A 12,770-nucleotide genomic window follows, 5' to 3' on the forward strand; every position below is an offset into this window, starting at 1 on the left:
ACCACTAGTTACTGAAGTCCTCAGAAAGGAAACCTTGGGCTTCCCTGGTGGCGCAGTGGTTGAGAGTCCGCCTGCCGATGCAGGGGACACGGGTTCGTGCCCCGGTCCAGGAAGATCCCACATGCCGCGGAGCGGCTGGGCCCGTGAGCCATGGCCGCTGAGCCTGCGCATCCGGAGCCTGTGCTCCACAACGGGAGAGGCCACGACAGTGAGAGGCCCGCGTACCGCAATAAAAAAAAAAAAAAAAAAAAAAAAGGAAACCTTCACATTTGCATATATGTTCTACTTTACACTTGGCTGCATCAGTTTATTTCAGTGTGATTTACCTAAAACATAACGGTTTTTTACTGCATAAAACAGAGGATTTTAAATAACTGGAAAGAAAATTCTTCTATAACTTTTTACAAGTCCTAATACAAGCCAATCAAATCTATCAAAAAGTTTCCCTAAACAAAATCCTTTACTTCTCATAAATTTTGTACTCAGTCATACGATTATAAAGAAAAGGGTACTAGATACCATGGGCAACAGGAGAGGATTGCAAAGGAAAAATTTCTCAGATTCAATTGAGAAGACAATTGGATATAAGGAAATCTATAATTTGTAGAAAAAAGAATATTATTATTATTATTATTTTTTTTTTTTTTCTTTTTGCGGTATGCGGGCCTCTCACTGTTGTGGCCTCTCCCGTTGCGGAGCACAGGCTCCGGATGCGCAGGCCCAGCGACCATGGCTCACGGGCCCAGCCGCTCCGCGGCATATGGGATCCTCCCAGACCGGGGCACGAACCCGTATCCCCTGCATCGGCAGGCGGACTCTCAACCACTGCGCCACCAGGGAGGCCCAGAATATTATTATTTTTAAAAGGTATTGTTGTAAAAAGTCTTTTTTTCCCCCAATCGCAGACCCCTTTTTTTTTTTTTTTTTCGGTACGCGGGCCTCTCACTGTCGTGGCCTCTCCCGTTGCAGAGCACAGGCTCCGGACGCGCAGGCTCGGTGGCCATGGCTCACGGGCCCAGCCGCTCTGCGGCATGTGGGATCTTCCTGGACCGGGGCACGAACCCGTGTCCCCTGCATCAGCAGGTGGACTCTCAACCACTAGGCCACCAGGGAAACTCCGCAGACCCTTTTAATAAAGCCACCCAACCATTCATTCCTGAAAAAAAAAAAAAAATGCAGCTTACAGAATTTCCACACAATTTTAAGGGATTCATAAATTCCCCCAACCTGTGGAATCTCAGATTAAGGACACTCGTAGTTGTAAAAGCTTTCTAACTCAAAATATGACCTTATAAAAGTACAAAGTTTAACAATCTCTTTAAATTCCAAAATAAATCTACCAGCCTTTTAGTTTAAAAGCAATGTAACATCTAGCTATGTATAATAAAATTAAGTAATCCTGAAAGTTATACATAACATGAAATAGAAATGTGTATTTTTAAAAATTACTATATCCAAATGACTAGTTTAAGTTATGCATATCTTTTTGGTTCATTCATCAATCATATGAAATAAGTAAAAATGTAATATATTTGGGTATCATTGCCAACTCCAATAATTATTGGGGGAAAACACAGTGTTTAATAAAGAAAAAGTCAAAAATTTCATACTTGGCACATATAAATTGAGCTGCAGATGCTACTTAAAGGACCCAGCTGTCAAAATCATTATGAGCATTTTTCCTTAACTCTACTACTAATGAAATATATCCACAAAATGTGTCTCTAGTTTCTCTTACTCCTACTCAACATTTATTATTTAAGGATAATAATACATTGCAATAAATTCTCATTAGTACTATGCTAAGTAGTAGTGAGATGAGCCAATGTACCAGTTTCAAAAGTCTTGCTTTCACCTTATCATGAAAACCTGTAATTTATACTGAGTTTTAAAAATCCAAGTATGCAACAGATGCTTTTAAAATATTACCTCCAATCAGAAGTTCCAAAATAAAATTGATGTATTTAGGATGATTTATTCAGTAAATAGGAGAATGATTAACTAAAGAATGTATTAAAAGCCATATCTCTCAACTGTCCCATTATTGCTACTCTTTTATTAGAAATACCTCAACTTTTGCTGTTTAGAATAAGCAAATTGAATTTAGCTTCTTTATTTTTAGAAGTTTATTTTTTTAAATGGATATAATGATCTTTAGGAATAAACTACTAAATCTAATCAAATGTATTTTCTCAAATTCATCTTAGTGTAGACCAAGAATTAGTTAATAAGATAGATTCAGTGATGTTAACCAGAAATTTTTTTAGTGGATAATAATAATATAACCTATGATTTTATACACATACGATACCAAATTTTGGTAATCCCTAAATGATTTTCAGGGATAACAGCCCTGAAACATTTAAGATAGTTGAGAGATGTGACATTAAAGTGATTTAATGTCACATTTAATCTGTCACAGATTAAAGTGACAAAGCAATAAATCAAATTTCAGTTATCCATGACAGAAGGAAGAAATAACAATCACTTGGAATCTTGAGGATTATACTCAGTTTCTCCAGCTGAAATCTGGCTGAGCCGCTTGCTAGATCCCCACAATTTTCGAGAAAGCTGACCTGAGCGCATCTGTTTAAAGTAATCCAGAAAAATGAAGAAGAGATGTTATTAAGAAAGAAAAAAAAAAGAATAAATGAAATTGATATACAAGACAATGATTCTGTAGAATGTACAAGAAATAGGTTTTGTTAGCAGAATCATTAACATTTTAATGATAATTAATAATAATTAAAGGCTTTTCTTCATTGATTGTCTTTTAGTTGAGAAAGATCTAATACCAACATACAAATTTTTAAATTAAATGTGCCACTTATATCAAAATTACAAGACTCCCTTACTTTATATATTTACAAAACTACATTTCACTTCATTAAAATAATCTTCTCAAATTATACTTAATCAGGCAACAAGACACATAGTTTTGGGGAATTTTCTCCTCTTATATTTGCAGTACTATTAATGACAATCACAATGATAAGAAGAAAGTAAAATAACATTTTGATGAAAAGAAAGTAACTTTTAAATAGTTTGATCTAAGAATGTAAACACATCTTTAACAATAACGTGATAAGTAATTTAGAAAATTAGAATAGCATAAGCTCTTTGAAGGTAAGAATCACATTTTTCCACCATTAAATTTTTTATCACCTAGCACACTTCTCAGCATATAACAATTATTAATCAAAATTAATTGAATCAGTAGGTTAATGCCCCTCTAAAAGTGCTTATACTTCTACATAGGGCAACAAAACTCCACATGGGAAACACTTCTCAATCTAACCGTATGATTTGTTGGATGGAATTACTTTCCCAAGAGCAATCTACTTTTTAATGGTGCTTCATCTGCTTCCCTTTTTAATGGTTACTTTTCTAGGGTCCATTTATTGGAGCGATAAAAGATAAGCCTCAGGCAAAGACACTTTGGCATGTTTGCTTTGCATTTTCATTTCCAGATGTATTTCCAAAACCATTATTTCCATTAATCTAGTTCCACTTTAACATCTAATTTATAAATACGGATTTTATACTGACAGTATAATATGTAAAACTGATACATGATTTAAAAATATACATTAATCAAGATTTTGATATTTTAGATAAAAATAGATGTTGAAATAGAACTCTTTTCATAACTATTGATCTATTTAATTTCTACACGTTCACATAAAGTTGTATTTAATAATTATGCAAAATTCTGAGTACTCAATTAGATTATTTATTACTAAAGTAGATCCATAATTCAGCCAATGGAAAATGTATTTTACAAAGATATAAAATAGATAAAAAATACTTTTATTCAAAATCTATATACAATTCAAATTCTATGTGTTGTAGACTATACATAAATCTTTCAATGAGGACCAAAAACTTATTTGGTAATTATTACAAAACACTGATTTAGGCCTATGAAATGAAGCTACTTAGGTATTTTTTTTCCAATCAATTTTTTTTAATGTGTGCACATAATGTCATTTCATTTTTTAAAAATTCAGTAAAATTGTAAACTTAACAAATTACCTAAGTTGGAGGGCAGGCAAATTTAAGGGCACTTGAGTAAACTACAGAAAGTGAAACATACTCAGAGAGTAATGTCTAAGCAGAGTTCTCAAGTAATCATCACATTAGCAGAGGACAGAAGGGAAATCTTTACTTGGGAAATATATTAATCAAGAAACTCTACTACTGAATGTAAAAAGCTTAAAATGCTTTAAATGTAAGTGAAATATCAAGATACAGATTTGCTGACATTATTTGGGGAACCATTACATCTGAAACTAAATGTTGCTGCAATCACTTTAATTTTTCTTTTTTAAGATTTTTTGATGTGGACCATTTTTTAAAAGTCTTTATTGAATTTGTCACAATATTGCTTCTGTTTTATGTTTTGTTTTTTGGCCAGGAGGCACATGGGATCTTAGTTCCCCGACCAGGGATCGAACCCACACTCCTACACCGGAAGGTGAAGTCTTAACCACTGGACCACCAGGGAAGTCCCAATCGCTTTAATTTAATAAGACCTCTCTTGTTAAAATAATATCCTGAAAAAGAGTATAAGGACTAACAAAATCTTTAAATATTTATTTTTAAAAAAGGTTCCTATGATCTGTAATAGATTTATTATAACTACTGATAGTATGTTATTCAGTAATGTCTTCTCTTGAAATAACCCCTACAGAGGTCATATTTTAGATTTCTCAGAAAAGACCAATGATATCAATAAAAATTTATAATGCTTAAATATTAGTCTATGTAACAAAATAAATTTTCTAGAAGAATCACTAGATTACTTGGAGTATAGCCACTAAGTTTTCTTAAGAACAGTGTTACATTTATATCTGAATATTCAGTAATTAATAAACCACTGGCAAATAAATTTATAGGAACTACAGGAAATTCACTGAGAATTAGCACATTTATATGGGGATATTTGTAGTTCCAAGTTAAAAAAAAATGATGCTTTTACAAAAGTACAAGTGACATACAATCATGCTGAATATTTGTTGAAATTAAAGTAAGTATATAGTTTGGGGAATTCCCTGGCAGTCCAGTGGTTAGGACTCAGTGTTTTCACTGCCTGGGCCCGGGTTTGATCCCTGGTCGGGGAACTAAGATCCCGCAAGCTGCATAGCATGGGCAAATTAACAAAATAATAATAATAAAGTAAGTAGTTTTGTTGTTTGAGTCTATATTTAATTTTTTATAAATGCTTTTATGTATTAAAAATTCGAGTATGTGGTCTAAGATCTAGATTTGGAAAAACAGAATAAAAGAACTTTCTTCTTCATATAGAGTTATAAACTGTTAAATATGTGATTTCAATAATATAATATAAACATCACTCTTGAATACTAGCTTTATCCCCTTTCATTTACTGTAGTTTGAAAAATCAAATTTGTTTTTCAATTTGTTTATCCATAATGGAGACTTCTGATTCAGCTGGAATAAAGAACCAAAGGAATCCCCAACAGTACGGGAAACTAAATTCTTGATGCTAGGTTTTACCTCAGCTGGCTTGCCAACACCCACGACAATCAATTTGCCATCTTCTAATCCTACAAGAATATGGCTATATTCTTTGGTTACATAAACACAGTGGATAGGTGAGCGCATGGCTAATGGGTTGATGCTGAGATTCAAACTAGAAGAGATAAAAAAACACACACACATAATTACATGGATATACAATGGATTCACAGAATTTTATACCTGGAAGATAACTTAATGATCATCTAATTCTGCATTCTAATTTTACAGATGTGGGAACTTAAGTTCAGAAAACCTGAGTGACACAAAAGCCCACATTTATAGCATTACTTAAAATACTTAATAGATTTTTTTTTCTACTTCCAACATCTGTTTGCCTTCTAACCATATATATGTGCTCTCACGAAATGATTTTCACCTTGTTGATTAATGAGCGAAAGTTGGATAAAGGGCAAAAGCTCAAAAAGTGTGTGTTGGTGGGGGATAAGTTAAATAAAATTGGTATATTTGCTTTGTCTTAAAAGATGTAATATACAATATAAAATATTTTAAAATATAATATGATATAAAATATAACACCCCATTATGAAAAATGCTCACAGCTTTTTTTCTTTTTTTTTTACAACTTTATTGGAGTATAATTGCTTCACAATGGTGTGTTAGTTTCTGCTTTATAACAAAGTGAATCAGTTATACATATACATCTGTTCCCATATCCCTTCCCTCTTGCGTCTCCCTCCCTCCCACCCTCCCTATCCCACCCCTCCAGGCGGTCACAAAGCACCGAGCTGATCTCCCTGTGCTCTGCGGCTGCTTCCCACTAGCTATCTACCTTACGTTTGGTAGTGTATATATGTCCATGCCTCTCTCTCTCGCTTTGTCACAGCTTACCCTTCTCCCTCCCCATATCCTCAAGTCCATTCTCAAGTAGGTCTGTGTCTTTATTCCTGTTTTACCCCTAGGTTCTTCATGACATTTTTTTTTCTTAAATTCCATATATATGTGTTAGCATACGGTATTTGTCTTTCTCTTTCTGACTTACTTCACTCTGTATGACAGACTCTAGGTCTATCCACCTTATTACAAATAGCTCAATTTCGTTTTGCTCACAGCTTTTATGATTAGAGAATGAAGAATCTTAGGATGTACATACTACTATGGTCTAGACTAACCTGCTAAAAGATTCCATTAAGTTTTTTCTAATTTGGGATTCTCCTCACAATACCCTAAGATTAGGGTTGTAATACAAAATGTTGGAAAGACGTTACTGAAATGTGGCCTCAGTGCTCTACCACATGAGAAAGAATGACAAAAATGAGAAGGAAAATACAAAAACAGGGAAGTGATGTTGGTACAGAAGTGATTCTGATATGAATGTAACAAGAGAACACTCTGGATCAGGAAATGATTCAGAAAAAAAGGGCTTTGGGAGGGGCCAAGATACTTTGAGGAGTATAAATATGTCACAGTAAGTTTTTTAAATGAGAAGAAAAGAATGTATTTGGGCATGCAGGGAATAACAGTGCTTCGTATATATAAGTTGGTAAAAATGAAGAATACCAAACTTAAAAACATATCCATTTTTCAAACATCTTTTCCTTCACTGGGTGAAATAACAAAAGACTCCTCACCAATTTTAAACACAGACATACAAAATCATGAACAGATATGCTAGCCTTAAAAATAATTTATTTTAGCACAATTAAAAAAATTTTTTTAAATGTAACTTTAGTTTCTAGAAATTCAAACTATAATTGTACAAATTTCCAAATCCATAATCCAGGCATAATCCAGGCTTGGCACTATGAAAAAAAATTTTTCTGGCTATTTAAAAAAAACTGTTTTAATTGTGGTAAAATGTACACAACATAAAATTTTCTGCATTTTTAAAATGTACATCTATATTTCATTTACCAACCCAGAAATAATTCATCTTCCCCAATTTTTTTCATAGTTGCCAAAAAAGACATGTTCATAATAAATGATAAACAGAAAGATTAGAAATCTTAGATTACAGATTTTACTCTCTCTGGGCTGAAAATACTACCATCTTTTCCTAAGTGATACTTTAATAATTCTTATTATTTACCTGTGGAGATCTCTTATGGACAGGAATCCTTGTAAGCTGCCCATGACAATGTGCTCTCCAATTACACATATATCTGATACTTGTTCCTTCAGGACTTGAGACCGTAGATACTTGCCATTTACAGAAAACAAATGCAATGCATTCTTATCCTGCAAAGATTAGTTGAAGAAAATTTAATGATCTCAAATTAAGACTATGACTATCACAGAATGATGACTGGGTTTAAAATTTTGGAATAAACAAATGGTTATACTTAAAGAGAAAGTAGGTAGACAATATTGTTAAAGTGATTTCAATCAGATTGCTAAGTAAATAAATATTAAACAAGTACTCCTCTTCTTTAGTAGAATTAAAAATCTCACCCCTCCAAAAGAATTAAAAATCTCATCCAACAAAACCCACATTCTTAAAACTAAAAAAGTTCTCTTAATTTTTTAAAAGGCTTTATCACCGAAAGGAAATAAACATATAAAATTCACAGTTTATTTATACCCTGTCTTGTGCAAAAAGAATTTAATTCAGTTGTAATTTCCACCTAAGCTTATGAAGTCCCACATAATCAGAAATTATTTTTGAAGTCATATAGGGCTACAGAAAGCCCTAAAACAAAATGAAACATGAGGCTAATATTGTGATAGGGAATGAACAAATTGAATGATGAAAGGAAAACATCCTTTTCAAAATACGGTGTTCTTTCCTTCTTCAGAATGCCTCCTCATATGTACACAATGTGGGAAGGAGAAGACAAGCTTATAGATAGTCTAGCCCTACTGCATGAAACTGTTATATACCTTGAGGGTGGTACTTTCTTCAATGCTGGAGTAGATGACAGTATGTCCTTCCCGAGATATAGCCAAATTGGGAATGGTCAAGAGCAGAGAACTCTCACAAGGTGGTCGTAAAGTCCGCATATACTGACCTTTCTGAATGGTATGTATAATCACAGTGCCATCCTACACACAGAAAATATTAGAAAATGAGAAAAGAAAAGAAGAACAAAAAAGAAAAAAAGAAACTGAGCAAGAGAAAGAAATATGGTAAAGGAACTAAGAAAATGATTATTCTACCAAGGACACATGTATACCTTAGGAAAAATACCAATCTTGAAATTTCAAGCCTTAACTACTAAGACCAGTAAAATCCCCAAATAGAATCTAGTCTCTTTTTTTCTGTATTTTTCTACTTTAGCAAAGTTCAAGACAAACACAGTATAAAATTTCTATGCTTTTACCAATTCTTCTAGAAAAAAAATTAAATATAAATATTGCCTCTGAATTTGTATAAAGAAATCAGTATTTTTAAAGGTGAAATCTTACCCTTGATCCTGACACTGCCATGTCTAGCTCAGTGCTGATGCCAACACTCAATACCTCATCAGTGTGTCCGTACAGAATCTGAAACGGTTTAGATGCTAGGCCCACAGGAACACCTCCCTAATATAAAAATAGAAAAGCAAAGGTAATTTTCTTGTACGCTATTTTCTTTAAAAAGGTTTATACTGTATTTAAACTGTCTAATCACAAACTGACATTGCAACTAGTTCTTACCACTAAGTCTACTCATACAAGTACTCATTCTTGGGTTTCTCCTTGGATTCTCAAATTATTCTCAATCTTTTCAAGCTCAAAAACTTAATCTGAAGAGTTTCAAAGTTGATTGCTTTGGATTAGTTTTAACAGGTATATTATTTACCCTTTTCATCTACAGAATTATTCTTCCTTTACTTGAAAGAAACTTCTTCTATTACATCTCTGAATACTTTCTTTTTTTCATTTATTGGAGTCCTTATTTCAAGGACATCAATTATCTTTATGCTGACTTGTCTTTGATTTCTATAGCTATCATTCTTTTTCTAATTGCTTTCATCCTTTTTTTTTTTCTTTTTTTTTTTTTTTTTTTTTGTGTGGTATGCGGGCCTCTCACTGTTGTGGCCTCTCCCGTTGCGGAGCACAGGCTCCGGATGCGCAGGCTCAGCGGCCATGGCTCACGGGCCCAGCCGCTCCATGGCATGTGGGATCTTCCCAGACCGGGGCACGAACTCGCGTCTCCTGCATCGGCAGGCGGACTCTCAACCACCGCGCCACCAGGGAAGCCCTGTTTTTTCATTTCTATTCACTTTACTTTAAATCTTTCTTCCATGCTAATAATTTGATTTTCAGTCACATCAAATTTGTTCCTTGATGCTTCTGCATTGGGTTTATTTATAATTGTAATGGTATTGGTTTTAGTCTCAGCTTGATTATCTGCAACCTCCCTTTTCATCTTATTATGCTAGTTTATAATTTCACCTTTGAGGTCCTATTTTATTGAATGATATTCTTATTATGTTCTTCTAATAGCACAATTTATTGCAGGGAATCTCTCTGCACTTGTTTCCTTCATCTGTTTTAAGTGTGCTTTGTTTGATACAGTATTTTCTATGATATATAATGATAGAATGTTTGAGTAGTTTCCATGGTATTTGGTTTATGATTATCATAGATAAATGCCCAAACCTTCTATGAGCATTATACAATGTAAATGAATTCTCCCTGACACTCTATTACTTGGGTTACATTTGCCTTCCTCAAAGAGTATCAGTCTGAGTGCTTAGTCCACTCTATCTAATTTTTAAATATTAAGTAATTCCTATATTATTTAATCAATTCAAGTTACAGAGGAAGATGGACTCAAATTCATTTTATAAAGGTTGCATATCTTAATACTAAACATGCAAAGACAAAATAAAAACAGATTTATTTCACTTATAAGTAAAGAAATAACTAAAGTACTAGCAAATAAAATCCTGCAATTAAATATAACTATACCTCATGAATTATATGGGTTTATTATAGAAATTCAAGGATGGTTCAAAGCTAGGAAGTGTCAACATAATACATTACATTAAGAAAAAAGTAAAACTATAAATTAAAAAAGGAAGAGAAACTGGGAAAAATAGCTGTAAAAAACATTATTAAGACTATTGACAAAATTAGAACCTGGACTATGGATTAGATAACGGTATTGTATAAATGTTAAGTATTTCAGTTTTGATAACTGTACTGTGGCTATGTATAAGAAGGTCTTTGTTCTTAGAAAATACACACTGAAGTGTTTATGGGTAAAGGAACATAGAGTTTCCAACTTTTAAAATATTCAGAAAAAAAAGATACTGAGAAAAAGACTGGGAGAGAATGCTAAGACAAATGGCAAAAATGTGCTACCTTTGTATCTTTTCTGTAAATTGAAATTTTATTAAAACTAAAAGCCTACCAAAAAAAAAAAAAAAGGAAGGAAGTTAACTACTGAAATAAAATAAATTTTAAAAAACCTAGTGAAACCTAACAGCAAACAGTATACCAGATGGCACAATAGTGAAGGTAATTTCATCAAAATCAGACATAAGACACGGAGGCTCACTATAATTTTCTTGCTTTATTATATTTGCTAATAATGTAAGAGGGTAAGAAAATGAAATAATTAGTATATTGGAAAAGATAAAGAAAATCACTATTATTTTCAGAACACATTAATTTATATCTACCTTGTTTTCAGAAAATCCAAGAAATACTAATAATTATGAGAGCTAGATAAGAGGATTTGGTAAACTGATTAGATATAAGACAACTGTATAGAAATCAATAGCTTTTTTTTTTACTAGCAATAGTCAGTTACAAATAAAAATGATTTAAAAATCCCACTGAAACAGTCATAAAAATAGGATAATTAAAAGTAAATGTAACAAAGTACAGGATCTAAATGGAAAAAAATTATTAAAAAATATTATCAAAGGACATTGAAAAAAGACCTGAAACAAATATGGAAAGACATTTCCTATTTTTGGATAGGAATAACCATAAACATGTCACTCCATACCAAATAAATAAATAAATTAAATATGATTTCATTAAGACTAAAATGAAGCTTTCTGAGGAGGATATAGTTAAAATATTTTTAAAGTTCATAAAGAAGAATAAATATTCATATAAGAATAGCTGTGGTTAATAAAGGAAACACAGTGAGAGGGGATTTGCCTTACCAAATATTAAACTACTAAAGTAAAAACATTTTGGTGTTGACACAGAAATAGATAAATGTAAAAGAACGGGGAATACAGAAAAAGATCCAATTTAGTGGGTTATCGTTTATGCTGGCATAAATGACTTTTTACATAATTATATATCTAATATTAAATATTCTGTATTATAAAATATAGAAATGGTTAAAGATTGAAATTTTAAAAAATAAAACAAGAAAAGTATTACAAGAACTATTTTAGATAATATTTTTATAAACTTGGAGTAAGAAAACGCCTGTTTACTTTTCTAAGCAAGGTAGAAAATCCAGAAGCCATAAAGAAAAAAGACACTTCCTTGCACCAACATTATCATGAGAGTACACAATAAGGTTGATGAAAATTCTAAATCTATAATTTCTAGTAGTTCCACCTGAAAGGAAAATAGGAATATTATCATGCTAACAAAGACAAGAAAAATAAGTGTTTTCCTAGAAGAAGTTAATAAGGAGCTATCTTTGGAAGGTAATATAAGGTCATGAATCAGACAATAAACCTAGGGAAAAAAGTGGTGATTAAGACAGAACAGAATGAGGGATAAAAGGAGGCAAAGGAGCTCAAATAATCATTCAATGTAAGAGAAAAATTCACTATTCTATTAGAACATCTCAATAGTATTCCCATGGTGAATCTCTGATCTAAACCAAGAGTATTTAAATGAGTGACTACCTGTTGGGTTATCTGCCATACCATACATGTAGTATCTCTGGAACCAGAAATCAAATGTATTCCACAGTAATCTGTAGCTAAACAAGTCACAATATCTGTAACAAAAAGGAATGTAAAAAAAATGAAATGGCATAGTTTGGCTGGAACAGAATCATAAGGGCAATTTTAGGTCATGTTCAAACTATTACTAAATTAGTTTGTTCTAGCAGGGAGAAATGTAGGAATGGCATTGGAAAAGCACTGGGAAAGACTGACATAAAAAAGGAGCAGCACTAAAATCATGTAGGAGAGCTTTCTTTGAGGCCACCCTTCTTTGACGGTGAAGAGTAGACATGAGGCAAGAGAATGCCTGTCAAAAACCTTGGCAGGAGATTAGGTAGCTTTTAAATGGATCCCCACTTAATTTTGATATGCTTCTCTGCTCCCTTACTCTCTCATCCCCATTCACCTTCTATT

At 32.7% G+C, this 12,770-nt stretch overlaps 1 protein-coding gene across 10 annotated transcripts in view; it reads right to left on the reverse strand.

The window, feature by feature from the left end:
* Window positions 1–241: 241 nt before the first annotated feature.
* NBEAL1 (neurobeachin like 1) overlaps window positions 242–12,770 on the reverse strand; it is a 175,606-nt gene continuing 163,077 nt past the window's right edge. For 6 of the 10 annotated variants that reach the window (XM_082631518.1, XM_082631513.1, XM_082631519.1 and 3 more), the window contains 5 exons: window positions 12,315–12,409; window positions 8,908–9,024; window positions 8,383–8,544; window positions 7,592–7,740; window positions 5,362–5,656 (listed from right to left, as the gene is read on the reverse strand). In XM_082631518.1, the coding sequence (XP_082487644.1) occupies window positions 5,383–5,656; window positions 7,592–7,740; window positions 8,383–8,544; window positions 8,908–9,024; window positions 12,315–12,409 (797 nt within the window). In that variant the 3' untranslated portion in view covers window positions 5,362–5,382. Of the gene's footprint in view, window positions 2,587–5,361; window positions 5,657–7,591; window positions 7,741–8,382; window positions 8,545–8,907; window positions 9,025–12,314; window positions 12,410–12,770 lie in introns of those variants that run through there. The other 4 variants (XM_082631521.1, XM_082631520.1, XM_082631522.1 and 1 more) reach the window with 1 other exon arrangement.

Source organism: Mesoplodon mirus (genome assembly GCF_964341445.2).
Source record: "Mesoplodon mirus genome assembly, chromosome: 8".
NCBI classification, from domain to species: domain Eukaryota; kingdom Metazoa; phylum Chordata; class Mammalia; order Artiodactyla; family Ziphiidae; genus Mesoplodon; species Mesoplodon mirus.